Source organism: Fusarium falciforme, chromosome 2 (genome assembly GCF_026873545.1).
Source record: "Fusarium falciforme chromosome 2, complete sequence".
Taxonomy (NCBI): Eukaryota; Fungi; Ascomycota; class Sordariomycetes; order Hypocreales; family Nectriaceae; genus Fusarium; species Fusarium falciforme.
In genome coordinates, this window is record NC_070545.1 from 1,266,897 (window position 1) to 1,293,775 (window position 26,879).

Genomic DNA, 26,879 nt, shown 5'->3' on the forward strand with positions numbered 1-26,879 from the left:
CTCGTGGGAATACCGAGGGTCGCGGCATTGTCTATCCACAATGTCAATGTCAGCAATGGAAATCTTCGCCCCCGGCGAGGACCGATGCGCGAAGCTCAAGGCGCCCTCGTACCTTGAGCTCGTCGTCTCCATGTACGGATCCATTGCGATTCTCTCTAACAAGGGACTTTGACGTGTGCTGACTGTGACTGTAGTGTCATCCTGCTCGGTATCCTCGTGTCCTACCTGCCTCAGCACTACCGCATCATCTCACGAGGCACTTCGGAGGGCATCTCACCGTACTTTGTCCTGCTGGGAACCACTTCCGCCACTGCCGGCTTCGCCAATATTCTGACTGTCGCGCCGTCCCGAGCTGCCATCGGTTGCTGCTACGAGGTTGGCACATTTGAATGCGCTGCTGGACTACTGGGTGTTGCTCAACTCGGCGCCCAATGGGTCTGCTTCAGTCTCATGTAAGCTCTCTATACGTCTACTTGCCCCCTCATCTAACACTCTGTATAGCCTCGTTCTTTTCCTCATCTTCTTCCGTTATAGACAGGCCAATGTTCCTCCAGAGGAACTCCGTGGAGATGCTCCTCGATGGCAGACGGCTGTCCTGGTCGGTCTCCTCTGCGTTCTCCATGGCCTCATCGTGGTCATCCTGACGGGCGTCTTCTTCATCGCCCTCCCCGACCACCTCGTCTTCTGGGCCAATTTGCTCGGCATCATGGCTACCGTCCTGGCTGCCATCCAGTACGTGCCGCAGATTTGGATGACCTACCACCTTAAGCACGTGGGAAGTCTCAGCATCCCCATGATGTGCATCCAGACACCCGGCGGTTTCCTGTTCGCGGCAAGCCTGTTTGCTCGCCTGGGCTGGGAAGGCTGGAGCACCTGGTTCATCTACCTGATCACGGCGTCTATGCAGGGCGCTGTGCTCATCATGGGCGTCTACTACGAATACACGGCTCGGCGCCGCGAGGGCTATGCCAACGGCTATGTCGACAGCGCGCCGCAGTCGCCTGTTCAGTACTCGAGCACCCCTCGGAGACCCGCCGCCCCCCGAACCTACTCGGAGGGCTGGGAGCGAGGCCTGCCGGGGCCGTTTACGGGTCATCCGGAACGGTACGCCGAGACGGAGGAAGACCTCGACGATATCCAAGAGCGTGAGGAACGCGCCATTGAGCGGGAGAGTCAGCCGCTGCTGAGGCCTGGCGGAATAGGCAACCCTCACAAGAGCTACGATACTACCGAGCACTGATGGGTTGAGCCGCGAGAGGCGCAGTGCAGCGCAACGCAACGCAACACAGGGGGTTTACAGCGAGCATTGATATCCCATAATTTATTCGTGTTGATCGATTCTTGGTTCAAGTTAGGATGGCATAGTCTACTCTTGTCTACCTTAGAATTGCATACTTTTTTCTTCCTTCAGCCCGGATCCAATCTCTCTCCGCTTGACTCATTCAGTTCCATGCTAGGGATCTAGTGGGGGTTGATGACTCCTACATTGGATGCTTATCCTGGCTTGGGGCATGCATTCTCCAACTCAACTCAAAGCCGGGGTACGTATTCCATTCTGCCTGCCAAGGTCGTGATGTGATGGCGATGGCTTAGGAATTGGGGGAGCATCACCTGGAACAATCACCAGATAAAAGTATGCGCCTGTAGCCGCTTTCAGAACAGCCTCCTCCGCCAAAGGAACTTGATGCTCGCACTCACGCCCACGCATCCAAGGCTTCGACTGGAAGGAGGCGGCCGACGGGTGACTCGCATCCGCACGGAGAATGGATGGATCCCCTGCTCCCCGTGTGGGAATGCGCCAGCATCTGATTGGCTAATCTTGAGGATGAATCACCTCGTCCTTGTCGATACGTATCGGCCTTTCAAGATGGCATCCATCCATCAAGTAACCACCTCCTCCTCACCCCGGCAAGAGGCTTTTCTCTTATTCTCTCATCACCTACAGTCCTAGGGATCTCTCTTCCTCCTCCCAGATTGCCATTGCTATCCGGAGCATCCATCTCCAGCATCATTCCTCCCCTCCAAACCTAGATATAGCCTTATCTCTCAATTCCCCGCAATCTACTCATCATGGCCATCTATAGTGCCGTCCCACCTCCCGACCAGCAGCTCTCGTCGCCGATTGCTGCGTCGGCTCTCCCGGTGCAGTCGCCTCCCACACCCGTGAGAAAGTCGGCGATCGACATCGATGCCTGGACCATCTCGGCCCTCCAATCTCTCAGCGTGTCGCCCATCGCTCGTGGCACCGGCAGCCCGCTCTCCATTCCCATCGACCAAGCCCCCAAGGTGAAGAGCGATCGCAAAGTCGTCATTGATCAGGAGGGTATTGAGCCGACTGAGACTCCCAGGCGGCCGCCATCTAGGAGGGACAGCCAGCGCAGGCGTGATTTGATCCTCAAGGGCAAGGAGGGGAGTCGTCAGCGCCGACGATGGGAGAACGGTATGACATGATTTGCGCCTCGCTTCTTGCGGTGTCCAAACCAAAAATGCCCAGCTGATCGTGGAAATCCTCAGACCGCTTGATGCACGTCCCGAACGTCCAGCCCCCCCTGCCCTCCGACTACGAGGTCCATCCTACGCACCCCATCCACCGTGTACCCTACCAGCTCGCTCAGTTCTGGGACCACGGCATCCGCCAGCGCGTCGAGGACAAGACTATCCGCCTCCAAGTCACGCGCAAGAAGCAGCAACTCAAGACTGGTAGTGCTACGGGACTCGGTGTTGGTGAGGTGCCTCGTGATCTGCGTGAGGCAACCAAGCGGAGTCCCGTTGTGCGAACCTGGGTCCGCGCATTGGAGGAGCCTGTGAGGCAGTATATCTGCGCCCAGCAGGTTGAAGATGTGGATATTGACAGTGCTGCCGAGGAGATGGACTCGGAGGATGAGGAGATCGTGTTTGTGGGCAGGAACGGTGCCATGAGGGAGTTGAGGGAGAAGAAGGCCACATGGAAACATGCCCATCGAGAGGTCTCGCAGGAGACAGTCGATTCAGGAATGGTGTTTGACTCGTTTGGCACTGACGAGAGCGCCGCCTTCAAGTCAGTACCCCCTTTTTATCTTGTCCCCAAGATGAGGTCACTAACAATCCCCAAGGCGCTGGCTGACACACTCCATCTCCGACTACTATGGCCTGGCATCACGATCCGTCACACTGACGAATCCCTCGCGCCGCGTCGTCTATGTCGGCCTCAAGTCAACGCATGGTACACTTCCAACGCGGGCGCTACCTCGCCCCATGTGGGAGGTGTGTTAAATCGTCCTCGTGCCATGATGAGCTTGTCAATCAGGGTACGAGACCCATCTGTAGAATTCGGTTACTTGCATGATTAGACGCATAAACGTAGACTGTAAGGGGACAAGGCAATAGAACCACCTCACCAGCCCTGGCGGGCATTGTTTCGTGTGCTGTATGTGGCAAAGGCCGGAAGCCTCTCCTGTCCATTGGCTTCGCATATTGGCGACAATCGGGTGCATAAAGGGTTGACATTAGGAAGAGATCTTGAACCACCGGTCGTCTGTAGCCATCACGACAAGGACCCCATATGTTACAGCACCCGTAAGCCACTCTGAGACGGAGGATCACCGTAGTCGGCCAGGGGCCGAAGGTAAGTCTTCGTTCATTGATCAGTTATCTTGTGATTTCGGGATACTACCAAACTCTTACAACCATAGCTGGTGCAAGCCTCGGGACACATTCCTCAACACTCTCTCACCTCCCATAATCGGACCAAATTTTGAGACTAGTTCTTCTGTAGTCATAGTCAAAAAGTTGGCGAGCCCCAGGTTGTCATACTCTGAGACTAGAGCTTCTGAGATGACTTGTGCTGCGTTAATGTTGAGGCCTGCCCGACGGAGGAACAGCTCCCAAGTTGTGTCGTGGAAGTCAAGAGCTTTTCCAAGTTGCTTCGCTTGCGGAGAATAGCGGCACATCAGCGACAATACCCACTTCGAAAGGGTGCATTCTGCACCCGGGACCAGGTATGTCGTGATGCCTCTCTGGAGACTCGCCGTGAAACCCACGAAATCGGCATAGGCCAATATGTCAGACGCGCTTGGTGAACCAACGTATTCCCCCATTGGGTTTGACTCTGAAGCGAGGATGAAGAGATATTCGTACTTGGTGCTCACAATCTGCACTCGTTCGCGAAGCGGCGACAGAGCAGTTGATCCGGGGAGAGGTTTTTGCCGGACTTTCAGCATCGTCGTGACGATTATGCCGGCTGATGGACAAAGAGAAACATCAGCTTCGAAGGATAGTCGGGAAATGACCTCCTTCCGCTGGGCGGAGCCAGAGGACCAGACAACTGTGTTGTACTGAGAGAAATCCCTATCCACGAGCTCAAGTTGCGGCCATGACTTGTCCAGTTGTGAAAGGACATTCCGACTCAAACTTGAGGAAACAATAAAGCGGCAAGTATCAGTAGGAACATGGAATTCTGGGGTCGGTGCATCCCTCATTCCATGGTTGCCAGATTCTGGGGCTTGCTCTTCCACAGTGGTTTCGTTTGCTGGAAGCTGAGACGGCGATGGGGCCGAAAGGGGCCGTTGCGTTGATAGCTGAACAGGCTGCCGAGAAGACTGGGTAGTATTGTGTGTTGTTTTTGGCTTCTTTGCATGACGAAGCTCCATGAAGCTGGATAACAAGTTACTGGTCGCGCTAGGGTCACTAGAACCCAAGAGGAGGTTGGTTGACTCTTCCCCAGCTTTCCTCCTTAAAGTCTGGCGACCTTGTTGGTATCTGGATTTCAACAAGTCATCCAGCGAGGGCGTACAACGCGGCGTATCGGGCAAGTTGGGGCGCGGGCCATGGGTAGCAGTTGCTTGAGATACAGCTACAGTCGGTGCTTCAGGAGGCGGAGCTTCAGGAGGCGGGGCTTCAGCTTCCATCTCCTCATCCTCCAAGACTTGGAGGATCTTCAACCCAGATGCTTTGTCGATATAGTCGCGGCTACTAAGACGAGGTACTTCCAACATTAAAAATTGTCGACTGGCCGGCCAAAGCTGCTCCATCTCCTCGTTTAGTGAAATTTGGCCGCTTCCATGGGGTACCGGCGTCCATTTCAGTGAAGCACTCAAGCCAGCCGGCTGGATTGAAGAATCCAGCTGAAAGGCAGACCTGAGGTTCTCCCGTAGCCACCGGAAGTGATCTTCGGGGGTTGACAACTGCACACTCCAGTCCGGGTCAGGTATGTGAAAGTCGAGGGCCGGAACAGGCATCCTCAGAAGCGAGTCCGCTGGATTTGGGCGTTCGTTCTCCAGCATCTGCGTTGTCTGGGCATGATAACCTGCCAGAATAGCTGACATTCCCTCGTCGAAGAACCCTTGAGGCTCCTCTGGAGGCTGAACTGTGTTCCCAATATCTATCCCGTGAAGCGCAAAGATATCGCCGTGATGCTGCAGCTCTTGACCACCCCTGGGACTGGATTGCATTAGAGGCACATCAAGTTTGTAATTCGATGCCCTGTCTTCTGTATTGCCGAGGAAGATGGCTCGAGGTGCCGGGGGAGAACTGGGCATGGTCGATGGAGCTGCCGGCTCCGAGTCCAAACAGCCATCGTGTAAGTCCTGTTGTAGTTTCTCGACGGCTGGATCAATGGGGCTTCTCGGTTCCGAAGTGAGATCGATGATCAAAACGTCCGAATTTGGCTCAAAGGGCTCGTCCAGGGGAGAGGCTGGGGAGAGTGGGACGGACAGTGGCTCAGGGTAGGTTTTCGGCTGCTGTTGATGTGTTAGACCAACGCCATCGCCCATACAAGACTATTTTACTTGCCTTGCGCAGCGCAAACAATTCGCCGTAACATTCTGCCTGGTTTGAGACTTCTTCCTCGTGTAGGATTCTCTGCGTTTCTTCAGAACCTGAAATAGCTTCAAGCTCTAGTTCACGATCCGCCAACAACTTCCATCGCATCATAGTAGACGGGAAATCAAGTGCTTCATCGTTATCAATATTGACATGGCTCAATGGGAGCCACTCGCTCAAGATATCGCAGAAACTCTTGTTATATATGTCAGTCAAGTATTGTTGGAGATCCTTCTCTGGATTGTCTCCTGTGTCTAGAGCTTCAGATGGTAGTCGTAACTGCTTCGTTTGTCCCAAAAATGGGAATAATGCCGTACTTGGTACGAATGGATCTACCGGCAACGAGTATGCCTCGCCCTCGGAAGGCGGTTGTAGTTGAATGTTGGGACGAGGAAGAGGGACATCTATGATGCCTGGCTGGTGAACTAGTCCGTCGGATTCTACTGGGTGAAGAGTTGTTCGAAGTTGGGAAAGCTGATCCTGGAATCGGTACGGGGCATCTCTGTGACGGCGGAAACATTGGTGCTTGAGGGCGTAGTCGATGACAGTTGAGCCTGGGTGAGCCCCGTCGTCCATGTCGGGGTGTTGCTAAGGGTCACCTAGAATGATGCTCGGGTGAAGAGAAACATGAAGATTGAGTTGGGGTATGGAGGGCAAGGGGTTGAATTCAGGTTGTTGATCTTGTAAGATCGGTCGGCATGTTTGATTTTGCTCGAAGTTTTCATGTTGGGTCTTGTGGTCCTTGAGGGAAGGCACTCCCATGAAGCTCCTTCCCGTCGAACATCTTGGAGGTGTCATGGACGGCTTGTCAAGAATTCTAGCTAGAGGTAGGTACTTTGGTACAAGATAACAGTGAGCTTAAAGATTGCTTCTACCAATACATGAGATGAGAAATTAATGATTTCATCGCTGCTACTAAGCAGAACACTCAAGAGAACTAGATCTGCTGAGGTGGCTCCATTCAGCTCAGCTGGAAGCATTTGAGGCCGATTGCAGGCTGTGGTTGCCCAGTCGTCCATGTTGTTTAGCGCCCCGCTAGATAACATGAGCAATCCCTGAAGGAAATTCCCATAGCGAAAGCCCCCAGTCCCCCACTTCATCCGCTGTAATCCGTCCTAACTCCGGCGGCAGTGACGCAGCTGAGCTGGAGACTGGACGGCACCTCACATGGAGCTCTTGGGATAGCTCTCATCGAGAGCAAAACATCACCACTTCCTCACCCCGCCATTTCCTGCCCAACCGAGAATAAGGCATCATGGCGTACGTCGCGCCCATCCATAGGGCCACGAGCATCCGCCATGCGATCCGCGCAAACGTGCTCGACCCCGATATTGACGACCTGGTTGTAGCGTAAGAGCTCTCTTGTTCCGCAAAGATGCCTTGCCAGATGCTGATTGAGATGCCATAGCAAGGCGAACCGGTTGGAGATATGGCGTCTAACTGAAGAGGGCATGGAATGCCTGCAGACCAAACTCATCCACGGCACAATATCAATGCTGCAACGATTGCGACCCAAAGGATCCGAGACCGACCTACTGTTTATTGGCACCGATCGACTGCAGTACTTCAACCTTGCATGGAACCCCGAGACGAAGCAACTTGATACCATCGAGCGAGTTATCGAAGATCTATCGGAACCGTACATGCGCCATTCGCAAAGCCAGAACAAATGTCTAGTGGACCCAACAGCACGGTTTCTGGCCATGCACCTCTGGGAGGGCGTGCTCAACGTCTTTCGGCTCCCGACACGCAAGGGATCTACCAACAAACTGGAGGTCCTCGATCAAGTCAGACTCACGGAGCTTTTCATGAAAGCCAGCACCTTCATCCACAGCCGTACCGGCCATCCGACCATCGCCTTTTTATACAAGTCTCAGATGGAACAAGAGGAAGCTCGGTTAGCCATTTATAGGTTAACACATGATGACAAGGGCGGCGTGGTGTCCAAATTTGATCCTCACAAAGATAGAGAACTCGACGTTGTTATTCCCGACCCTTATGCTTCCATGCTTATCCCCGTCCCGCTGGACGAGGAGAAGCGCTACCATGTGCGGAATACCGAAGGCGCAAAGGCTCATCTAGGCGGTTTGCTCATTGTTGGCGAGACCCTCCTCACTTACTACGATGGTCTTACCCACAGAAGCGTATCTTCGAGTCTGAAAGACCCAAGGATCTTCGTGGCTTGGGCCGAGTATGACGGCACACATTACTTCTTGGCCGACGACTACGGACGGCTCGACATGTTGACGATCGAGACAAGCGTGGAAGCTACTGGTGTCGTGGTTACTGGTATGACGCTTGTGCCTATGAAGCTTGGGGAATCGCCCGCTCTCACTTCAAGAGCCTCCAACCTGGTCTATATGGGCAACAACACCCTTTTTGTTGCCTCACATCACGGAGATTCTCAGCTCTACCAAATCGATCCCGAGACTAATGCAATGTTGTTGATCAAGTCATTGTCTAACAACGCACCAATCCTCGACTTCTCGATCATGGACATGGGCAACAGAGAGGGTGATGCCCAGGCTGGCAATGCATTTTCTTCCGGACAGTCCAGGATAGTGGCAGGCTGCGGCGCATACCAAGATGGAAGCCTTCGAAGTATCCGAAGTGGTGTCGGGCTTGAAGAAAGGGGTATCCTTGATGAACTGGATGGAACAAGGGGCCTGTTTACTCTTCGCTCCTACAACTCCGACTTGGTGGATACATTGGTGGTATCATCCATCACCGAGACGCGGATCCTGAGTTTCGATACCGATGGAGGGATTGAAGAGATATACTCTTTTCAAGGCATGGAGCAAGACACAGAGACTCTCCTTGCGTCAAACCTCCCAAATGGCCAGCTGCTCCAGATTACCCCAAAATCTGTTGTCTTGTTGGATCCGGAGAGTGGTGTTGCCGTCAGCAGATGGGACGTCCCAACTGGGAAAAGCATTACGAGGGCTTCAGCAAACACCAAGTGGGCTTTGCTGTCAGTTGATGGAACATCCCTTGTATCTTTAAATCTGTTGCAAAACTTGGCGGTTAATGTCCAACAAACTCAGGCAGAGCCTGGGTCGCAGCAACCGGATCAGATATCGTGTATCCACGCGGCTCGAGATCCGCCTGATATCGGCGTAGTTGGCTGGTGGTCCTCGGGTCGCATATCCTTGATCGACATGGCAACATTTCAACCACTTCATGGAGAATCTATGAGACAGACCGATGACAGTGCCACCGTCCCGCGAGACATTGCACTTGTTCAGCTTCACCCACCAGAGGTATCCGGGCCTACACTCCTGGTTGCGATGGAAGATGGAACTGTGGTCACATTCAACGTGTCTATCAAAGGTTTTGCTGTCTCTGGGCGCAAAAGCGTCACCCTGGGCAGCAACCCAGCGCGGCTGCACGTTTTGCCTCAAGACGACGGCACATCCAACGTCTTTGTAACGACTGAGCACGCAAGTCTTATTTACAGCTCCGAAGGTCGCATTATCTTCTCCGCCACAACGGCCGACGACGCTACCTTCGTTGCCCCCTTCGATTCTCATGCCTTCCCAGACTCGATCGTTTTGTCTACGGATAACCATATTCGGATCTGCCATGTTGACAAAGAGCGCTTAACTCATGTTAAGGCCTTGCCGGTCCATGAGACGGTCAGGCGGGTAGCGTACTCTCCAGGCTTGAAGGCCTTTGGCTTGGGTTCGATTAAAAAGGAACTGGTTCTCAATGAGGAGGTTGTTACCAGTTCCTTTAGACTTGTCGATGAGATTGTCTTCAAGGAGCTAGGGGAACCCTTCTTATTAAATGCTTCAAGCACACTGGAAATCGTCGAGTGCGTGATCCGTGCCGAACTTCCCGATGCCGGCGGAAACCTCACGGAACGGTTCATCGTGGGGACGAGTTTCATCAACGACGGCCAGGTTCAGGAGGCCAACGGGACCCTTGGTCGAATCCTCGTTCTCGGTGTTGACGAGCATCGCCAGGTGTACCAGATTGTTTCCCACAACCTGAAGGGACCCTGTCGATGCTTGGGGATGATGGATGACTACATTGTGGCCGGGCTGTCCAAGACGGTGGTTGTGTACAACTACTCGCAAGACACAAGTAGCTCTGGATCTCTAGAGAAACTTGCAGCCTACAGGCCGGCTGCACTTCCCGTGGATCTGGATGTATCGGGCAACATGATCGGCGTGGGCGACCTGATGCAGTCTCTCTCCCTGGTTGAGTTTATCCCGGCACAAGATGGCCGCAAGGCCAAGCTGGAAGAACGAGCACGACACTATGAGCCTATCTGGACAACCTCTCTCTGCCATCTAGACGAAGAAAGATGGCTGGAGGCTGACTCTCAAGGAAATCTCATCGTTCTACAGAGGAACGCCGATGCTCCAACTGAACAAGACCGCAGCAGACTCGAAGTGACGAGTGAGATTGGCATTGGTGAGCAGATCAATCGCATCCGGAAGCTCCATGTTCCAGCGGGAGACAATACTATTGTGCACCCGAGAGCGTTTCTTGCATCCGTAAGTATCTCTACTTCGTCATTAAAACAGATCTAACAGTATCATCAGGCTGAGGGTTCGCTCTATCTTTACGGAGACATCGCCCCGCAGTATCAGGACCTTCTCATGACGTTTCAGTCGAGAATGGAAGAGTACATTCATGCACCAGGCAACATTGAGTTCAAGTTGTGGCGGTCATTCCGAAATGAAAACCGGGAGAGTGATGGACCCTATCGCTTCATAGACGGAGAAATGGTAGAGAGGTTTTTGGATATGGACGAAGGGAAACAGGAGTTGGTGTGCGAGGGGCTTGGACCGAGTGTTGAAGACATGCGGAACTTGATTGAGGAGTTGAGGAGGATGCATTGAAATGATAATGAAGACAGACTTGTTAGAGTGGGAGATATCATGGATTTGTTGTATCATGTTGGGCTTGACAAGGGTATATGGCCAGGCCTTGTTAGAGTGACGGACGAAAGGGTCGTTCGCTGATTGGTCATTGAATGAACCTCGCATCAACAGCAAGCTGGATCCATTGAGCCGTGGAAAGTGTGGATGATGGCATCAACAGTCTGAAAGGGCTAATTGCCCATATTTCAGCACTTCAATATGTGGTTTTGCGTGGCAATGACTGTCTCTATTGGGTCAATCCTCGTGATGGCGAAAGCTCCCAGAGAACCCAGATGCCCCGGGAGAGTCCGGAAGCCCCACCCGAAAGTGGCCGGGCCAATGACAAGTCGCCAATTTCCGAGCTCGAAGCTGATTTGCAGCCTCAGGCCGCACTTTTCACCCAAAACTTTCGGCAAAGCATCATCAGCCGATACCACACCAAGGAAAAGACCTCAACCTTCCCTTGGAGACGACCCCTTCATCCACGCCACACCCCACGACCTCCTCCTTCACGATGGCGTCCCTCGCGACCGCTTCCCGCCTCTGCCTGCGCGCGGCTGCCAGGCCCGCCGTCCCTGCTGTGCGCGCCCTCAGCACCACCGCCGTCCGCCCCGACAGCGCTGCCGCCTCGGCCGCCTACTCGAGCCCCTTCAAGGGCGAGACCAAGGGTTCCAAGATCCCCGACTTTGGTGCCTACGTCTCCTCCGGCAGTGAGAGCAAGAACAAGCTCTACTCGTACTTCATGGTTGGCGCTCTCGGTGCCGTCAGCGCCGCTGGTGCCAAGAGCACCGTCCAGGGTGGGTTGAATCCGGATTCACGCGGGCGTGCCGTGCCATTGGGATGCAATTGGCGTTGCTGGCTGATGGCACCGCATCCGGCATGGCCAATTGATGATTTGCTGACGCTGGCGTGATAGAGTTCCTCGTCAACATGTCTGCTTCCGCCGACGTTCTGGCCATGGCCAAGGTTGAGGTTGATCTGAGCACCATCCCCGAGGGCAAGAACGTGAGTTGGAAAGGGCTCCGGATCATCATAGCAGCATCACTAAATGGGCGCAGGTCATTATCAAGTGGCGAGGCAAGCCCGTCTTCATTCGACACCGAACCCAGGAGGAGATCGACTTGGCGAACAAGGTCAACATCTCCTCCCTGCGAGACCCCGAGGAGGACAGCGCGCGTGTCAAGGACCCCGAGTGGCTTGTCATGCTGGGTACGTGATGCTCAGGTCATCAATGCTTTGATGATGGATGCTAACATGTCGGCAGGTGTCTGCACCCATCTGGGTTGTGTCCCCATCGGCGAGGCCGGTGACTATGGTGGCTGGTTCTGCCCTTGCCACGGTTCTCACTACGACATCTCCGGCCGAATAAGGAAGGGTCCTGCCCCTCTCAACCTTGAGATCCCCGAGTACGATTTCCCCGAGGATGGCAAGCTGGTCGTCGGTTAAGCGGGATCCCCGTGGGATGTAAGAGTATTCTTTTTTATAAGGAAGGGGAAGAGAACAGTTGATGGAGCATTAGACTGGCGGGCGGACACACACACCAAGGCCCCGGTGGGCGCAAGTTGCTGATTTCTTAGACGTGGCCTTGAGTCCATTGTATAAAAATAAAACGTCCTAGGAAAATTCAGTCGACAGGCTCAAAGAGGATTTTGAGGGGGGAAGAGTGGGAACAAGTGCAAGATGCGATCTCCCGTGAGAGACGTTGTACTAATTGAATTTCATTGCGTATCTCACGTGTGCGTGCCAAGTTGATATCTGCATTGTGTCCATTCATTATCGAGATGTTTACACTGGGTTTTGTATTGCTTCTCAACAGTCAACCGCCCAACTTCAAGACTCAATCCATGAAGCCAAGAGCGATATATGACAATATTTCATTTCATCATGTTCATATTCACACAGTGCCCAATATGCCAAGTCCAGTCTTGCATCTCATCATGAATCCCGCACATAGACCTTAGCCTCACGAAAGAACAGTACAGATTACACATGAACAGACAATTGCCAGCTTTTGAATTCTATACCTGACCCTGTCCGAACTCATTATTCATCTAATGGCCATGTCCGTCATCCGCCGGCTGCTCAGGATCCAACTTGATCAGGGTATCAATGCGCATGATGCTGATGCAGGCCTCGACGGCACTCTTGAGCTGCCGGATCTTGCTGATGCTGGGCTCCAGCACGCCAATCTTGATCTCGTCCACGACCTTGCCGCGTGCGAGGTCCAGGCCGTAGTTCTTGTAGCCCTTCTTGCGCGCAATCGTCTTCTCGTCCTCGCTTCCGTCGCCCTCCTGGATGCGCTGCGACAGGGCGTGCCTTGATCGGAGCTGGGCCACGAGCTCGGCGGCGTCCTTGGCGGCGTTGACGGCCAAGGTCTTGGGGATGACGAGGAGGGACTGCGCAAACTCACCGATGGCGAGCTGTTCCCGAGAGCCGACGGTGCCGGCAAACTCCTCAAGGTAGATGTGGAGGGCAGTCTCAACAGCACCACCGCCAGGAACGATGCTTCCACTCTCAAGAGTTCTCTTCACAGCGCACAGAGAGTCGTGAACGGAGCGCTCCATCTCGTCAAGGGTGAAGTCGTTGGGGCCACGGAGAATGCAAGAGGCAGAAGAGTGAGCCTTGGTGCCCTTGATCAGGATGCACTCGTCGTCCGAGATACGCTCCTGGACAACCTCCTCGGCATAACCCAGGTATGAAGGATCGAACTTCTCGTCGCCATTCAGGTCAGAGAGTGTGCTGAGGAGAGTGGCGCCGGTCGCTCGTGCAATTCGTCGGAGATCCTCCTTCTTGCATCTTCGCACACCCATAGCACCCTTCTCAACAAATGTCTTCAGCACGAGGTCGTCAATACCCTTGGTGGTCAGGATAACGTTGGCGCCCGCCTTCAGGATCATCTCTACCCTCTCAAGAATCATGCCCGACTCACGAGCTCGGATCTGCTCCAGCTGTTGGGGGTCATCCACGGTGATCTGGACACCGAGCTTCATGCGCTCCTTTTGCAGGTTCATATCCAAAACAGCAATCTTGGCATCCTGAATCCGTGTGGGCATCGCTTGTGAAGCAACGGTGCAGTTCAGGGCGTAACCCTTGACCAGGACCGACTCCAGAGTGCTCTTGCCGTGCGCCTTGAGGATGTTGACGGCCTTGACAGGGTATTTGACCTCATTTCGGTTGTTGGTAGACTTGACAGCCTGCATAGCATCAACAACCATGTCGGCAAAGAAGTCAGAGTCGGCACCAATAATCTTGCTGGACATGGAGGTCTTGGCGATGTTGATGAGCGATTCCCGACCGAGGTCATCGACCTTGGTGCTGATGTTCTCGTTGAGGTACTTGACAGCTTCTCGCAGGGCAAGTCGGTAACCGGTAATAATGGTGGTAGGGTGTATTCGGTTCTTCATGAGCTCGTTTCCTCGTCGCAGAAGCTCGGCGGCGATCAGGACAACAGAGGTGGTTCCGTCACCGACCTCCTTGTCTTGTTGTTGCGCAAGGTCGACGAGGATCTTGCCGGCGGGGTGCTCGACGTCGAGAAGGCTGAGAATCGTGGCACCATCGTTGGTGACAGTAACATCCTAGTGCAGTGTGAGAAGGATGCTCGACGGCGACAGGGGATCGGAGTTGCCTACGCCAATATCGTCCACCATCATCTTATCGAGGCCGCTGGGGCCGAAGGAACTCTTGACAACATTTGCGATCGCCTGGGTAGCAAGGACTGCGCCGTGTCAGTATGTGTCGTCTGGATATTACCAATATCAAACATCGGTCTCGATACTTCCCCCCACTTCCCCCCTAACACCTAGCAGAAAGGCGGGACAAGACACATACCGTTTTGGTCTCTAATATCAGAACCAGAGATCTTCTGGCCACCCAGGAAAAGGGTGCCGTTTCGGGGCTGCTCGAACATGGAAGCCATGGCTGCAGCTATCGGTAGCGTTGACGGGGAATGGCGGCTTCGTCAACGTGGGGAGGGAGAGAGAGGGCTTGCGAAGCGTCAGGAAATTCTGCCCAGGCTACCAGAAGCTGTGAAGCTCCGTACGCGGGCTGCCCCTCCGACTTTTTTCCCCGGATGCCCGGTTGTTCCGGCGCCGGGTACAGCGCTGTGCGTTGGACGTTGGCACCCAGCAAGGGCAGTTGCCAGAAGATAGCACGGACCACCTGAACCCCTGGCTCCTGCCCTGCTGTCGTTGCAGCTCAGCGGCTGTTGTTGCCATTGGCTGGGCGCGTGTCAGGCCTGAATTTTTGGCTAGTGGTGCCGTGCCCCTCCTTCCTTCCCGCACGACTCTCCCTTGACTGCGAGTGCGGGGCACAGAGTCATGTCCGGCCTCGACTTCGACTCACACTCCGAAGCATTTCTTCTTTCTTCTCCCCCCAAGATTCGCTCCGGTCGAGTTATTTCCGTATTTTCACGGACCTTCAAGGCTGCTCTTGGCTGAATATAAAGCCTCTATCTTCTATTCTATCATTTCTCTTCATCTTCACTTCAACACCCGATTTTCGCATCACAATGGACGGCGCCCCCGAGCAGTCCAAGAGCGCCTTGAAGAAGGCCGAGAAGCAGGCCCGCCTCGCCGCCGAGAAGGCTGCAAAGGCCGCCAAGCAGGCTAGCCTTCCCGTCGTTGGAGGCAAGAAGACAGACGACATCATCGGCATCACTGTTTCCAAGGCCGAGAATTTCCCACAATGGTACCAGGAGGTTGTCCTCAAGGCCGAGATGGTCGAGTACTACACCGAGATCTCGGGTTTCTTCGTTCTCCGTCCTCTCGCCATGCACATCTGGAATGAGATCCGAAAATGGTTCCAGGCCCATATCGAGGAGATGGGTGTCGACGAGACCAACTTCCCCATGTTCCTTTCCTCCAAGTCGCTCGAGAAGGAGAAGGATCACGTCGAGGGTTTTGCCCCTGAGCTAGCTTGGGTTACCAAGGCGTAAGTGCTTCATCGGGAGCCCTTCCGATATACTCATGCTTACTTATGAACAGTGGCGACAAGGACCTCGAGGTCCCCGTTGCAGTTCGTCCTACCTCCGAAGCCGTCATGTACCCCTACTACTCAAAGTGGATTCGCAGCCACCGAGACCTTCCCCTCCGTCTCAACCAGTGGAACTCCGTCGTCCGCTGGGAGGCTAAGCAAACTACCCCTTTCCTTCGAACTCGAGAGTTCCTCTGGCAGGAGGGTCACACTGCTCATCTGACTGAGGAGCTTGCTGGCGTTGAGGTGCTGGAGATCCTTGAGCTCTACGCCGGTGTCTACGAGAAGCTGCTTGCCGTCCCTGTTGTTCGCGGCCGAAAGACCGAGAATGAGAAGTTCGCTGGTGGCTACTACACTACTACTGTGGAGGGCTACATTCCTTCCAACGGCCGTGGTATTCAGGGCGCTACCTCGCACGCCCTCGGCCAGAACTTCAGCAAGATGTTCGATATCACCGTTGAGGATCCCCACAACAAGGGCTCTCACATTCACGTCTGGCAGAACTCTTGGGGTCTGTCGACCCGCGTCATTGGCGTCATGGTCATGATTCACGGTGACGACAAGGGCCTCGTCCTCCCTCCCCGTGTCGCCAAGACCCAGGCTATCATCATCCCCGTCGGTATCAACAAGAACACCACCCCCGAGGCCCGCAAGCAGCACGAGGAGCAGGTTGATGAGATCCGAGCTACCCTCAAGAAGGCCGGTGTCCGTGTCGAGTCGGATTGGCGAGAGGGTTACACTCCTGCTTGGAAGTTCAACGACTGGGAGCTGAAGGGTGTTCCCGTCCGATTGGAGTTTGGTCCCAAGGACGCTGCTAAGGAGGTTGTCAGCTATGCTCGACGTGACACCGGTGAGAAGGGAACCATCCCCATTGCCGATATCGCCACCAAGATCCCTGAGCTTCTCGACACCATCCACGATGACATGTACAACAAGGCCGAGACTGCCTTCCGGGAGCACCGCCTCAAGATCACCAACTGGGACGAGGTCCTCCCTGCCCTCGACAGCAAGAACGTTGTTCTCATTCCTTTCTGCGGTGAGCCCAAGTGCGAGGACCGCATCAAGGAGCTTACCACCCGTGCCGACGATCAGTCTGATGTCCCCGACAGCCAGAAGGCCGCCACTATGGGCATGAAGAGTCTTTGTGTTCCTTTCGAGCAGCCCGAGGGTATTGTCCCTGGCGAGACCAAGTGTCTCAACCCCGAGTGTGAGAGCAAGGCGGATAAGTGGACCATGTTTGGACGAAGCTACTAGAGGAGATGAATGGGAATTTCTAGTCAGGGAGCGGGAAGGCGTTGGCCTGGCATGTTTATGATACACCTGTGATTACGGCTTGATGTGATGTGATTATGAAAAGGGGAGCGGGTGGGAGTGGAAAATGGGAACAACACGTAGAACAGAAGATAGATCGTAGAGATGACGAATGCTTATGGATCTCGTTGGTCTACCTAACACCTCTTTTCTATTCTTTCAACGTCTATAGTGACCAATTCCTAGGAATTAGCTGCCAGGTTTAGCACCAGGCAAACTTCTCATTGGCAACCCACTCAACCTCTTCGATTGAGTTCTCTCCGAACCAATGCATGCTGGCAATGTTCTCGCTCTCTCTGACGATAAACTTGGCTCCAAGCTCCTGAATCCCTTCAGTCACCCGTCGAATCCGATCCTCAGGGTTCCAGATCTCCACCTTAGAACACAACCACTCGGCAGCCTCCTTCTGGGCAGCGTTCCCAATGGCTCGGAGACCAGTAGCAAGCGCTTCGTCTGAGATGCTCTCATCCTCAATCACCAAGCGGATGACGTGAATAGTATTCTTCTCTGGCTTCTCCAGGCCTCCGTAAAAGCTCCGGGTCCAGATAGCCCAAATTCTGGAGTTGGGGGCGTCAGAGGGCGTGTAGATTGCGCCGTGGGTGGTAGGAATACGAGAGAAGATGTGCTTGCACATAAAGTTCTCGCGGTGAAGGTGCCACCTAAGGGTTGTGAGGTCGGGGAGTATAGCAGCGCGGATCTGAGAGGATGAGGAGGCAATCTTGTTTCGTATGAGCGTATCATCTCGGTCTGCCAGCTCGGGGAGGTCGTCCACGGTGATGAGCTTCAGGGCCGAGTTGGAAGTTGGCTCGTTCTTGGTGGCTGGGAGCTCGAGGTATGTGCTCTCAAAGGGCTTCCATCCTACGGCATTGTAAAACTTCTTGCCCACGTCTGACCAAAGAACTGAGAAGTCGGCATCTCCTTGGTTCTTTTGCTGTCTGCCTCGGAGTTCCTCTGCGAGCAAGGACATCATCTTGCTGGCGTATCCCTTTCCTCGGCACTCGACAAAAGTAAAGACGCTAGCCACACCATAGGCGGTACCCTCTCTAACAGCGCCCTCCTTGCTAGACACAAGAGCTCTCTTCTTGTATGTCTCGCAGGAAGACAGGATTGGGCGGCCATCGGCGGGGAGGTTGCCGTCAGTCAAGATCCAGCTGATGACACCACCGTCCCGAGAAAGAGGAGCTTCCAGGTTGTCATCCTCACGACGGATATAGTCTTCAATCGTGAGAGCAGGGCCCCAATGGGGATGGGTGGCCTTCCAGACACGGAGACGCTCCTCAGAGGTGGGGTTTGCGAGGATGAGGGATGGGGAGGAAACGGGCGGGAGGTCCTTGTGGGAGGCCATGATTGGATTGGTATGAAGTAACTGAAGCTGTAGAAGAGAAGTGACTAGTGAGATTGGAGTTAGTGAAAGGTAGTATCTTGTTCAATGATTTACTTATACTCCGGTCCCGATGTTGGCCGCGCCCTTTACACGGCGGCCCCACATCGGAGGTGGGGGACCGACGCTACCCTGCACACGCCGATGACGCACTCGGTCAAGCGAAAAAGGGCCCTCAGGTGTTTTATCATGGATGTATAGATGACATGAGTTGTTGAAAATGTATAGATGCATCTTCACGTGTTGCTTGGGAGAGGGTAAGCTTGAATGGTCCTCGGCTGATCTGCTACAGGTACTTGGAGTACAGAATGGTACATCGGACAAGACAATGTCAAGGTACATTTGACAGCTGGAGGGCGCGTTTATAACGGTTCTAGAATGTTCATGTTTAATGGGGAACAATAAACCGTTAAACGTATGAAACAAAACGGGAATATCTACCTCATTCTTTGACAAACATCTGAGTTTATGCTTCAGGTGTAAGAGGAGAGCAGAGCACTTCACCACCGGCCATTATAGAAGCTTTGGAAAAATTAGAGCCGTTGATAGGTGGCAAGCTCAGGATAAAGACCTTAAGGTCTCTTAAGACAAAGCCGGCGAAATGAGAAATGATTGCTCAAGTCACAGATCGAGTCCAATCGATAATAGATAGAATGTGTGGCTGCAGTCGTGGTGGGGTTGACTCGGTCAATGCAACGTCCAACGCGAAGAGGGGCAGCTTTTTGTAGCTTGTGAAATTCCTCCATCAACTCAACTTGACCAACTTCATACCTCGAAATCGTCGACTGAAAATGGCATTGCCGCTACCTTCGGGGCTGATCCCCTCCGAGGTCGCCTTCTTGTGCGAAATGGAGCTCGTCACCGTAGTTCCCCGTCAGCGCCTCGAGAGCATTGATCTTCTTGGTGTGAGCGCGCCCCCGTCGCGTTGATGCTTGGCTTCTGACCTCGTGCACAGGGCTCAACACCGACTCTTCGACCGCCGCATCGAAGTAATTTGCCGCTATGGCTTGCGATCCTACTCAAGAAGCAGAGACGAGCGAACATTTTGCCGCCGCCTTGGCTCCATCCCGACTCGCTACGCGACATCATCAATCACGAAATCAATATCGACCCCAAGGGCTGGGCGCCGCCCCCACCACCACCCGTGCGAGCGGACGGCCAAGGAAATGCGCGAAGATTAAACCCGTTTGGAATGGATGATACTGTTTTGTCACCACCGTTTTTGCCCTCTTGCACCTCAGAAGCACCTCCAGGAGCTTTGCCCTACCACTGGTTCGAGGTCGCAGAGATGCTCCTCGCGCACGCCCAAGATGACATCACATCCTCATCCGAGGTGCGGTCTCTTCTACGTGATTTGCAGGAGGTGAGAGCTGCCAAGATGCGGTCCAGTACGGCTCAGCTGGAGAGCGGCGTGGACGGCGTCATGAGTTTGCGAGGAGTGGGCGCTATGGAGCTTGCGGAGAGCAGAGGCTTTGTCATTGGTGTTGTTGAAGGAGTGAGAAAGATCGGTGCCAGTGTGGAAGTGTCACGAAGAGAGGAAGATGAAGAACGTGGCGGCCGGGAGTCTGATGAGGCGAGCGACGAGGACATGGGACTGTGAGCCCAGACTCGGCGAGGCCATTTTTAATTCACAAACGAGACGCAAAAGCATGGGAGGTATTGGAAAGGCGATAAGTGTAAGTCAAAACCAGTTATTATCCTGTCTATGAACTCCCAGTTTAATGATATAACGAACATTAAGTCTAATTATTTAAAGCAAGCAGAAGCAACCCATGAACTCCAATCCGATGCACACCCAGATCCTTCACTCTTCTTTCAACCTGACTCTGCCATCTTCTTCATCAAAGCCAGCTTCTCCTTGGCAATCCGAGCAGGATGAGTTCGTATCTTGCCCCCACGGGGAGGGATTGGTTCAATCACCGGCTTTGGACTATGTTCGAATCCCAGTGCCGTCCCCAAATACCCCTTGCGGATGTCATAGTTGGTCGTTGCAGCCACCTCATCGTCTACCTCGTCTTGCCTTTTGAAGAAATGGGACCAGGCCTTGTGCCAGTCGGCGTGGCACTGGTGGCAGAATTGGCCGTGTTGGCAGCCGTGGACTTTTTCACAATCGGGGCCAAGCCTATGGTACTGCTCATACCAGTCATAGTGCAGGCGCGGTCTCTTACCAGACCCGTATAGCCCCGGAATTTCGCTGTCGAAATCAGCCGGGGCCTCGATAGGTGTTAGAGCCTTGGGGCTCGTGTTGTCAGTGGTGATGCTTACATTCTGGGTCTCCAGGAAGGCAAGCCCGGGGATCTTGGTAGTGGTGAGCACCGGCGAAGGAATCAGGTTGATGTCGCTCTGCTCGGTGACGGGGATATCGTACGTGGGGGAGTAGAAAATATCCTCCTCCTCCTCCTCCTCCTCAACGCGGTTAAGCATTTGGGGCACGATATCGCTCTGGTCATCGTAGGGAAGACTGAATGTGCGAGAGAAGGAGATAGGTTCCTCCACTCGGGGCTTCTTGGCTGCCTGGGGAGCGCTGCCGTCGTCTTTAGATCGTCGTCGCTTACGGAGAGAGTCACCAGCGCAGCTGGCCCGGGTGCGACGTGTGGCTGCCCGAGGTGGTTGATCCTCGTCATCGTCGGAGAGTGTTGGCGGGTTGAAATCACCTGCCACGGCAACGGTGCTACCAGTCTTGTCGACGGTAGTGAACCTGACATCTTCCGGACTGGACTTCCTTGTGGGTGGCTCACTAAATCGGCTCGAAAACCTATCCCGAAACTCGAAACCTTGGACAGCGTTACTAGGAAGAAGGGGAAGGCTCTTGATTGATTCGATGCCGTCCTCCATGGGAGTGTCCTCGCTGGCATCTGAGGCAGGGGTAGGGCAAGGGACCCGAGGTGGAAGTCTTTCACCGGGCTCAGGCTGGTTTGGTGTACCCCGAATGGGAGGACTAGGCCGAGACTGGCTGGCCCAACCCAGGTCATCATCTCCCAAAGGTGCACTGGCACCGGCACCGGAGGGACCAGAGCCGGAGTGATCCGAGTGGTGAGAAGCACCGGAATGGTGGGAGGAACCCGAGGGCAAGAGGGATCCGCGAGAGAGAGCGGAGGCTGAGGAGCCGTAGGTGGCATAGCCGCTCTCAAATCCAGAAGACGAAGACTGGCTTGGAGAATTGAGGGGCACGCCGCCATCTGAATCTGGGTCCGAAGAGCTCTCGGACGGTGATCGAGAAGTCAGGGGCACACCACCATCCGAGCCTGAGTCGGAGGAGCTTGAGGAGGAGGGCTGAGGGTGAAGGGGCACTCCGCCGTCTGAATCCGGATCGGATGAGCTTGAGGACGTGGATCGAGAATGAGAAGAAGAAGCAACCGACGCGGAGGAAACGGCAGGAACCTTCTTTTTCAGCTGGGCGCGCTTCGCAGCCTTGACATTATCAGTTGGAGACTCGGGAGTCTCGCTCCTGTGCCGAAAGATGATCTTCTTCTTGCGACGAAGCTTCCTGACCACATGGTCGAAGATGATGTTCTCGGGGTCTGTCGAAAGGGGGTCAACGGCTCGTCCACGATGATCGAGACCAGTCATGAGGCGAGGGGCATTGTTGAGCTTCGAACGAGCTCGGGTCTGCCGCAGGGGTGTTTCGGTCGGCGTGACGATTGCAGGCTGGCTAGCAGCTGAAGTGTTCCTTCTGGAAGGCATTGTGATGGTTGATGGGGAAAGAAATCAGTGTTTTGGGTATAGATTATAGGAAGATGTGAGTTGTCAGAACTCAACTGTCGCTGTATGCTTTTGATGGTGAGCTGTGTGATGATGTTCTGAGATTGGGAGACAAACGACATCTTTTATTACTGATTTGAAGTATACGAATATGCCCCCGAAGCCTGCTCCTTGTCAGAACCGTTTGGAGTTTCTTTTTTCCAAACAAAGATTCCCTTGAGCCCATGATGAAAGGTGCTGGTAAACCATGAACACTAAAGAGTCATTGAACATGAGGGTCTTTCGTTGGTGAGCATGGATCTCTCTAGGCAACAAAGGCACCCTCTCAGAAACTCGTTTGGGCTTCTTTTCGTCCATGTCTTGTTCTCATGGCGCTGCTTTGGGGATGAAGAAGGTGAACAAAGGCAATTTTGGAAGGAGGTTGAAGGGAAGACGAAAAGACTATGACACATGGGCCTTTTTTAGACAATGGAGAAGAAGGACATGAATGTAAGATGGTGGTGGCTATGAATGGATGTCAACGAAACGGAACGAACAAGATACATGTTCTCTCTTAATATGTAGGCAGAATATGTATATTCTGTGCTTGTAGCTATGAGAAAGGGATCTCCATGGCCGTGTCAATTGTTTCATATGCTCTGTAGATATTAAATAGTAACATGCAAGTTGCACTTAGTGGTAGTAGACTTGGCGGAATGCATCCTTTGAAGATGAAAGAAGCTGGCCATTGAGCCTTGGGATCGTGCTCGACAAAGCTATTGTCAGGCATGGAATAAAGAAATTCATCATGATTGGTCATGAAATGCATTATATCCCTCCCACCAATAGGCACATTGATCCATGACTGTTAACATGAGTGCTCCCCCAACAGTTCCCATGATGATGCCGCACATGGCGCATTGATCCCGGCGATCTGATTGGCCCACAGACGCTCCACCGTTATCGGCGGCCTCGGGATGTCTTATGGGAATTTTGGTGTGAAATGTCGATAGAAGACATGGCAACTTGAGGTGTTCAACAAAAGAATAAGAGAGAGAGGAGAATGGTCTTTATCAGAGTCTCCGATATCTATCTATATATCCGCCCGTGAATCTTACAGATAGGCACACCGTGAGATGCTAGGAGATGGATCTCAGGTCCCCCCGCATAGCAACCGGGTCTCCACATCGTAGCTTCCGGGTGCGTCACACGACCAAGCCATGCCGATGCATGAACCTAAAACGGCAGGCACCTTACGTGATTGTCATGGTACCTGCTTGAGCTGCCTCCGATCCAAGGCTTCTCCGACAGCTCCTCCATCAACCTCTCTCAACCATCTTTCCTCCCCCATTCCTTTTCCCTAGCATCATCTTCCCTACAACCTATCATCCTAATCAATATGAAGTTCTCCCAAGCCTCTCTTCTGGCGGCTTGTCTGCCCGCCATCTCCGCTCGGTTCATCGAAACTGTCGAGGCCGATAACGTCATTCTCAAGCCTGACGAGCTCTACCTCATCGAGACCGCGCCCGGCAAGACCCAATGGGTTACTGAGGAGCAGAAGTGGGAGCTGCGTCGCGTACGTATACCGTCCTAGGGCACGATAGTTGCACCCCGACAAGTCCGCTAATACCTCGATAGAATGGCCAGCGCTTCATGGACATCACCGATACCCCATCACTCGGTTCCACGCGCCTCAACGCCCAGACCGTCTCCTTCCCCAAGAAGTGCGTCAAGCAGGATGAAGTTGCCGCCCTCTCCAAGAACCTCGAGAAGAAGAACATGAAGGCCAATCTCGAAAAGTTGACCAGCTTCCACACTCGATACTACAAGTCCCAGTACGGTCTCCAGTCCTCTGACTGGGTTCTTGAGAAGGTGAACCAGATCATCAAGGACGCTGGCGCCCAGGATACCGTCTATGCCGAGAGCTTCCCCCACACCTGGCAGCAGCACTCGGTCATTGCCACCATCCCCGGTCAGTCTAACAGCACCGTTGTTATCGGCGCTCACCAAGACTCCATCAACCTGTTCCTGCCTTCCATCCTAGCCGCTCCTGGCGCCGATGACGATGGTAGCGGTACGGTTACCATCATGGAGGTGTTCCGTGCTCTCCTCAACTCCAAGGATGTTGTCGACGGCAAGGCCCCCAACACTATCGAGTTCCACTGGTACTCTGCCGAGGAGGGTGGATTGCTCGGTAGCCAGGCCATCTTCCAGTCATACGAGCAGAGCGGCCGCGACGTCAAGGCTATGCTGCAGCAGGACATGACTGGTTATGTCCAGAAGACCCTTGACGCCGGTCAGCCCGAGAGCGTTGGTGTCATCACCGACTTCGTCGACCCTGGTCTGACTACCTTCATCAAGACCGTTGTTGAAGAGGTTTGTCTGCCCTTAAATTAATACTACGTCCTTTCGCTAACCTCTATCTAGTACTGCAACATTCCCTGGGTCGAGACCAAGTGTGGCTATGCCTGCTCTGACCATGCTTCTGCCTCCAAGGCCGGCTATCCTTCCGCCTTCGTTATCGAGTCCGCCTTTGAGTACTCCGACCCTCATATCCACACCACCGACGACAACATCAAGTACCTTTCTTTCGACCATATGCTTGAGCATGCCCGCATGACTCTTGGTCTGGTCTATGAGCTGGGCTTCTACGATTTCTCTGACAGCTCCGAGGATCGGGGTGATCTCTAGAGGAGTTGATAGATTCCTTGGCGTGTTATTTGGGTTTGCTAGAGGACAAATGCATCCTACGGATCATGTGTCTAGATTATTGGTTATGAGCGACGGGTTTGCATACGAGATTACGTAGATTCAGTTTTAGATGAGCATTACTATCAATTTGAGACCATTTCTATGAACGATAAGTGTGTGCATGCAGCGATGGATTGGGTATTATATCTTGACATTTGATATGAAATTGTGTTTGCTTTTGTCTATCCCTAAAACCAATACCTCGTGACGAGAACTCCAGCGCCTTGAATGCTTCTTTGGCTTCAAAATTGGTAGGCCCTTGTAATTACTGACCTTGACCTCCATTCCCGTTGTTCGGGGGCTGCTGTTGTCCCCATGGCGACTGACCATTTTGCTGGGCCTGCATAGTAGACATCAAGGCAGCAAAGAAAGCAGGGTTGACAAAGGCTCCGCCGTTGGCTCCTTGCTGACCCTGAGCGTTCGGCCATCCAGGAGGCGGCGGAGGAACAGCCGCACCAGCAGCGCCGGTGTTCGCTGGGGCAGGCGGCTGAGGCCAGCCGGGGAACTGGAAGCCAAAGTTGGGCACAGCCGGCGCGGCAGTGCCTTGGGATGGAGGTTGATTGTTGCCCCATTGGGCTGGAGGAGCAGGTTGCTGGTGTTGCTGCTGCTGTCCTTGAGGGGGCAGTGAGTAGCCATCTCGGGGCTGGTTGAAACCGCCTCGTCCGCCACGGCCGGAACCACGACCTCGCCCTCCCCTACCACCCCTGAAATCACCTCGTCGGCCCCGCTGGAAGCTTCTGCCAGGTGGTGGCTCGTATGTCTCGGTAGTGGGAGGCCCGCTACCGTAACCTGGCGGTCGAGCGAGGGGCTTATAGGGACCGTCGTCATCGTCGTCGTAGTTGAGACCGCCATCCGGTCGCGTCTCCTGTCGCAGCGGGTGAGGCTCCCTGCCGGCCTTTGCGTCGTTCTTCTTCCACTTGTCCTTCTTCTTCTGCTTGAGTGCTCGCTTATACTCGGCCTCCTTCTCGTCATCGGAGAACTCCATCTCGTCGTCACCGACCTCCTCATCGTGGAGGTTACTGGCATCGGAACCCTTCATGTTCTTGAGGGGCTCGGTGAAGACATATGAGGCATGGTCGACGGGGTAGAAGACCTTGGTGCCGACTTCGAGGCCCAGCTCCTTGATCTCGTCTTCTGATGAGAATCGAACGGTGTACATGGGCTGGAGAACCTTTCCTATCGTCTCTGAGACAGCGCCAATGACGACCCGCTCAGCAGTGCAGAGGACTGAGCCTGTATCTAGTACCTGGTATTCTCCAGGTGTTATGGCCTTGACGAGCATGATGCTCTCCACGATGTGCTCGATCGCTCCCAGCTCCTCGATCTTCATCTCCGGGGTGATGGTGACCTCGGGCTTGGGAATGACCTCCTCCGCTACCTCGTTCTTTGTACGGACCTGCGCAGAGCTGGAACCCTTTCCTCCTCTTTCGCCCTCATCGTCGGAACCTCCCTCGGCCTGCATCAGCAAGCGGGCAGTTTCCTCCACACCCAAGAGTTCATATCCTTCATTATCGGAGTCGTCATCGGAGGAATCGGAGCTGCTAGACTCTGAAGATGATTCGTAGGGGGAAGAATCGACCTCCCACTCGGGGTTCTCGCCTTGGTCGTTCTGGAGTGGGACGTTCTCGGTAGCTGCCGCAGGAGCTGGTTGCGTGGGCGTGTTGTCGAGACCACCAAGGGCAGCTTCGAGGGCACCGGTAAGGGAAGGAGGGCTTTCGGGCTGATCAATTACCATGGACTCGGGCTCTGCAGCTGCTGGCGTAGATTGAGCCTCGGAGGACTTTGGTTGCTTGGCGGCGGGTGCTGATGTTTGGTTGGTTGCCTCGGGGTTCGTGATCTCGGTGCCTTGTACACTTGCGGCAGCAACAAGGACATCGGCAGGAAGAGGGGGTAGTGTCTCATTTGGCTTGGCCTGGCCAAGGCCTGGAATCTGAAAGCCTGACATGTTGTCGAGGCGGAGCGGTGTTCAGAATGTATGGTGTTGAGCTCGAGGCGGAGAGGGTTGCGACAGGACGAGTAAAGGATGATGGGATGATAAAGAAAGAAATGATAGCACTGAGATTCTTTCTAAAGGATTATAACAAGCTTTTTGAGTAAGAAAAAAGTGGTTTCAA

General features: G+C 54.0%; 12 protein-coding genes across 12 annotated transcripts; 7 read left to right on the forward strand and 5 right to left on the reverse strand.

The window, feature by feature from the left end:
- Positions 1 to 40: 40 nt before the first annotated feature.
- Positions 41 to 1,240, forward strand: NCS54_00235400 (Hypothetical protein; the record flags this gene model as incomplete). The annotated part of the gene is made up of 3 exons (XM_053147954.1): positions 41 to 132; positions 195 to 452; positions 502 to 1,240. 3 exons carry the CDS (start codon positions 41 to 43, stop codon positions 1,238 to 1,240), a joined length of 1,089 nt encoding a protein of 362 aa, XP_053003929.1.
- Positions 1,241 to 2,070: 830 nt separating this feature from the next.
- On the forward strand, positions 2,071 to 3,252 carry NCS54_00235500 (R3H-assoc domain-containing protein; the record flags this gene model as incomplete). Its single annotated transcript, XM_053147955.1, has 3 exons — positions 2,071 to 2,440; positions 2,515 to 3,037; positions 3,093 to 3,252. The coding sequence occupies 3 exons, from the start codon at positions 2,071 to 2,073 to the stop codon at positions 3,250 to 3,252; spliced, it is 1,053 nt and encodes a 350-aa protein (XP_053003930.1).
- Positions 3,253 to 3,659: 407 nt separating this feature from the next.
- On the reverse strand, positions 3,660 to 6,375 carry NCS54_00235600 (Hypothetical protein; the record flags this gene model as incomplete). The annotated part of the gene is made up of 2 exons (XM_053147956.1): positions 3,660 to 5,717; positions 5,770 to 6,375. 2 exons carry the CDS (start codon positions 6,373 to 6,375, stop codon positions 3,660 to 3,662), a joined length of 2,664 nt encoding a protein of 887 aa, XP_053003931.1.
- Positions 6,376 to 7,054: 679 nt separating this feature from the next.
- NCS54_00235700 (DNA damage-binding protein 1) lies at positions 7,055 to 10,649 on the forward strand (the record flags this gene model as incomplete). The annotated part of the gene is made up of 3 exons (XM_053147957.1): positions 7,055 to 7,149; positions 7,208 to 10,301; positions 10,350 to 10,649. The coding sequence occupies 3 exons, from the start codon at positions 7,055 to 7,057 to the stop codon at positions 10,647 to 10,649; spliced, it is 3,489 nt and encodes a 1,162-aa protein (XP_053003932.1).
- A 535-nt stretch (positions 10,650 to 11,184) lies between these two features.
- Positions 11,185 to 12,116, forward strand: NCS54_00235800 (Cytochrome b-c1 complex subunit Rieske, mitochondrial; the record flags this gene model as incomplete). The annotated part of the gene is made up of 4 exons (XM_053147958.1): positions 11,185 to 11,467; positions 11,587 to 11,675; positions 11,729 to 11,879; positions 11,935 to 12,116. The coding sequence occupies 4 exons, from the start codon at positions 11,185 to 11,187 to the stop codon at positions 12,114 to 12,116; spliced, it is 705 nt and encodes a 234-aa protein (XP_053003933.1).
- A 605-nt stretch (positions 12,117 to 12,721) lies between these two features.
- Positions 12,722 to 14,586, reverse strand: NCS54_00235900 (T-complex protein 1 subunit alpha; the record flags this gene model as incomplete). Its single annotated transcript, XM_053147959.1, has 3 exons — positions 12,722 to 14,245; positions 14,300 to 14,385; positions 14,499 to 14,586. 3 exons carry the CDS (start codon positions 14,584 to 14,586, stop codon positions 12,722 to 12,724), a joined length of 1,698 nt encoding a protein of 565 aa, XP_053003934.1.
- A 591-nt stretch (positions 14,587 to 15,177) lies between these two features.
- On the forward strand, positions 15,178 to 16,895 carry NCS54_00236000 (Proline--tRNA ligase; the record flags this gene model as incomplete). Its single annotated transcript, XM_053147960.1, has 2 exons — positions 15,178 to 15,599; positions 15,653 to 16,895. The coding sequence occupies 2 exons, from the start codon at positions 15,178 to 15,180 to the stop codon at positions 16,893 to 16,895; spliced, it is 1,665 nt and encodes a 554-aa protein (XP_053003935.1).
- Positions 16,896 to 17,154: 259 nt separating this feature from the next.
- NCS54_00236100 (Hypothetical protein) lies at positions 17,155 to 18,297 on the reverse strand (the record flags this gene model as incomplete). Its single annotated transcript, XM_053147961.1, has 1 exon — positions 17,155 to 18,297. The coding sequence occupies one exon, from the start codon at positions 18,295 to 18,297 to the stop codon at positions 17,155 to 17,157; it is 1,143 nt and encodes a 380-aa protein (XP_053003936.1).
- An 827-nt stretch (positions 18,298 to 19,124) lies between these two features.
- NCS54_00236200 (DNA replication complex GINS protein PSF2) lies at positions 19,125 to 19,933 on the forward strand (the record flags this gene model as incomplete). Its single annotated transcript, XM_053147962.1, has 2 exons — positions 19,125 to 19,238; positions 19,289 to 19,933. 2 exons carry the CDS (start codon positions 19,125 to 19,127, stop codon positions 19,931 to 19,933), a joined length of 759 nt encoding a protein of 252 aa, XP_053003937.1.
- Positions 19,934 to 20,148: 215 nt separating this feature from the next.
- On the reverse strand, positions 20,149 to 22,017 carry NCS54_00236300 (Hypothetical protein; the record flags this gene model as incomplete). Its single annotated transcript, XM_053147963.1, has 1 exon — positions 20,149 to 22,017. The coding sequence occupies one exon, from the start codon at positions 22,015 to 22,017 to the stop codon at positions 20,149 to 20,151; it is 1,869 nt and encodes a 622-aa protein (XP_053003938.1).
- Positions 22,018 to 23,332: 1,315 nt separating this feature from the next.
- On the forward strand, positions 23,333 to 24,705 carry NCS54_00236400 (Peptide hydrolase; the record flags this gene model as incomplete). The annotated part of the gene is made up of 3 exons (XM_053147964.1): positions 23,333 to 23,590; positions 23,653 to 24,390; positions 24,442 to 24,705. Exons 1-3 carry the CDS (start codon positions 23,414 to 23,416, stop codon positions 24,703 to 24,705), a joined length of 1,179 nt encoding a protein of 392 aa, XP_053003939.1. The 5' UTR covers positions 23,333 to 23,413.
- A 325-nt stretch (positions 24,706 to 25,030) lies between these two features.
- Positions 25,031 to 26,710, reverse strand: NCS54_00236500 (H/ACA ribonucleoprotein complex non-core subunit NAF1; the record flags this gene model as incomplete). Its single annotated transcript, XM_053147965.1, has 1 exon — positions 25,031 to 26,710. One exon carries the CDS (start codon positions 26,708 to 26,710, stop codon positions 25,031 to 25,033), a length of 1,680 nt encoding a protein of 559 aa, XP_053003940.1.
- Positions 26,711 to 26,879: the final 169 nt, after the last annotated feature.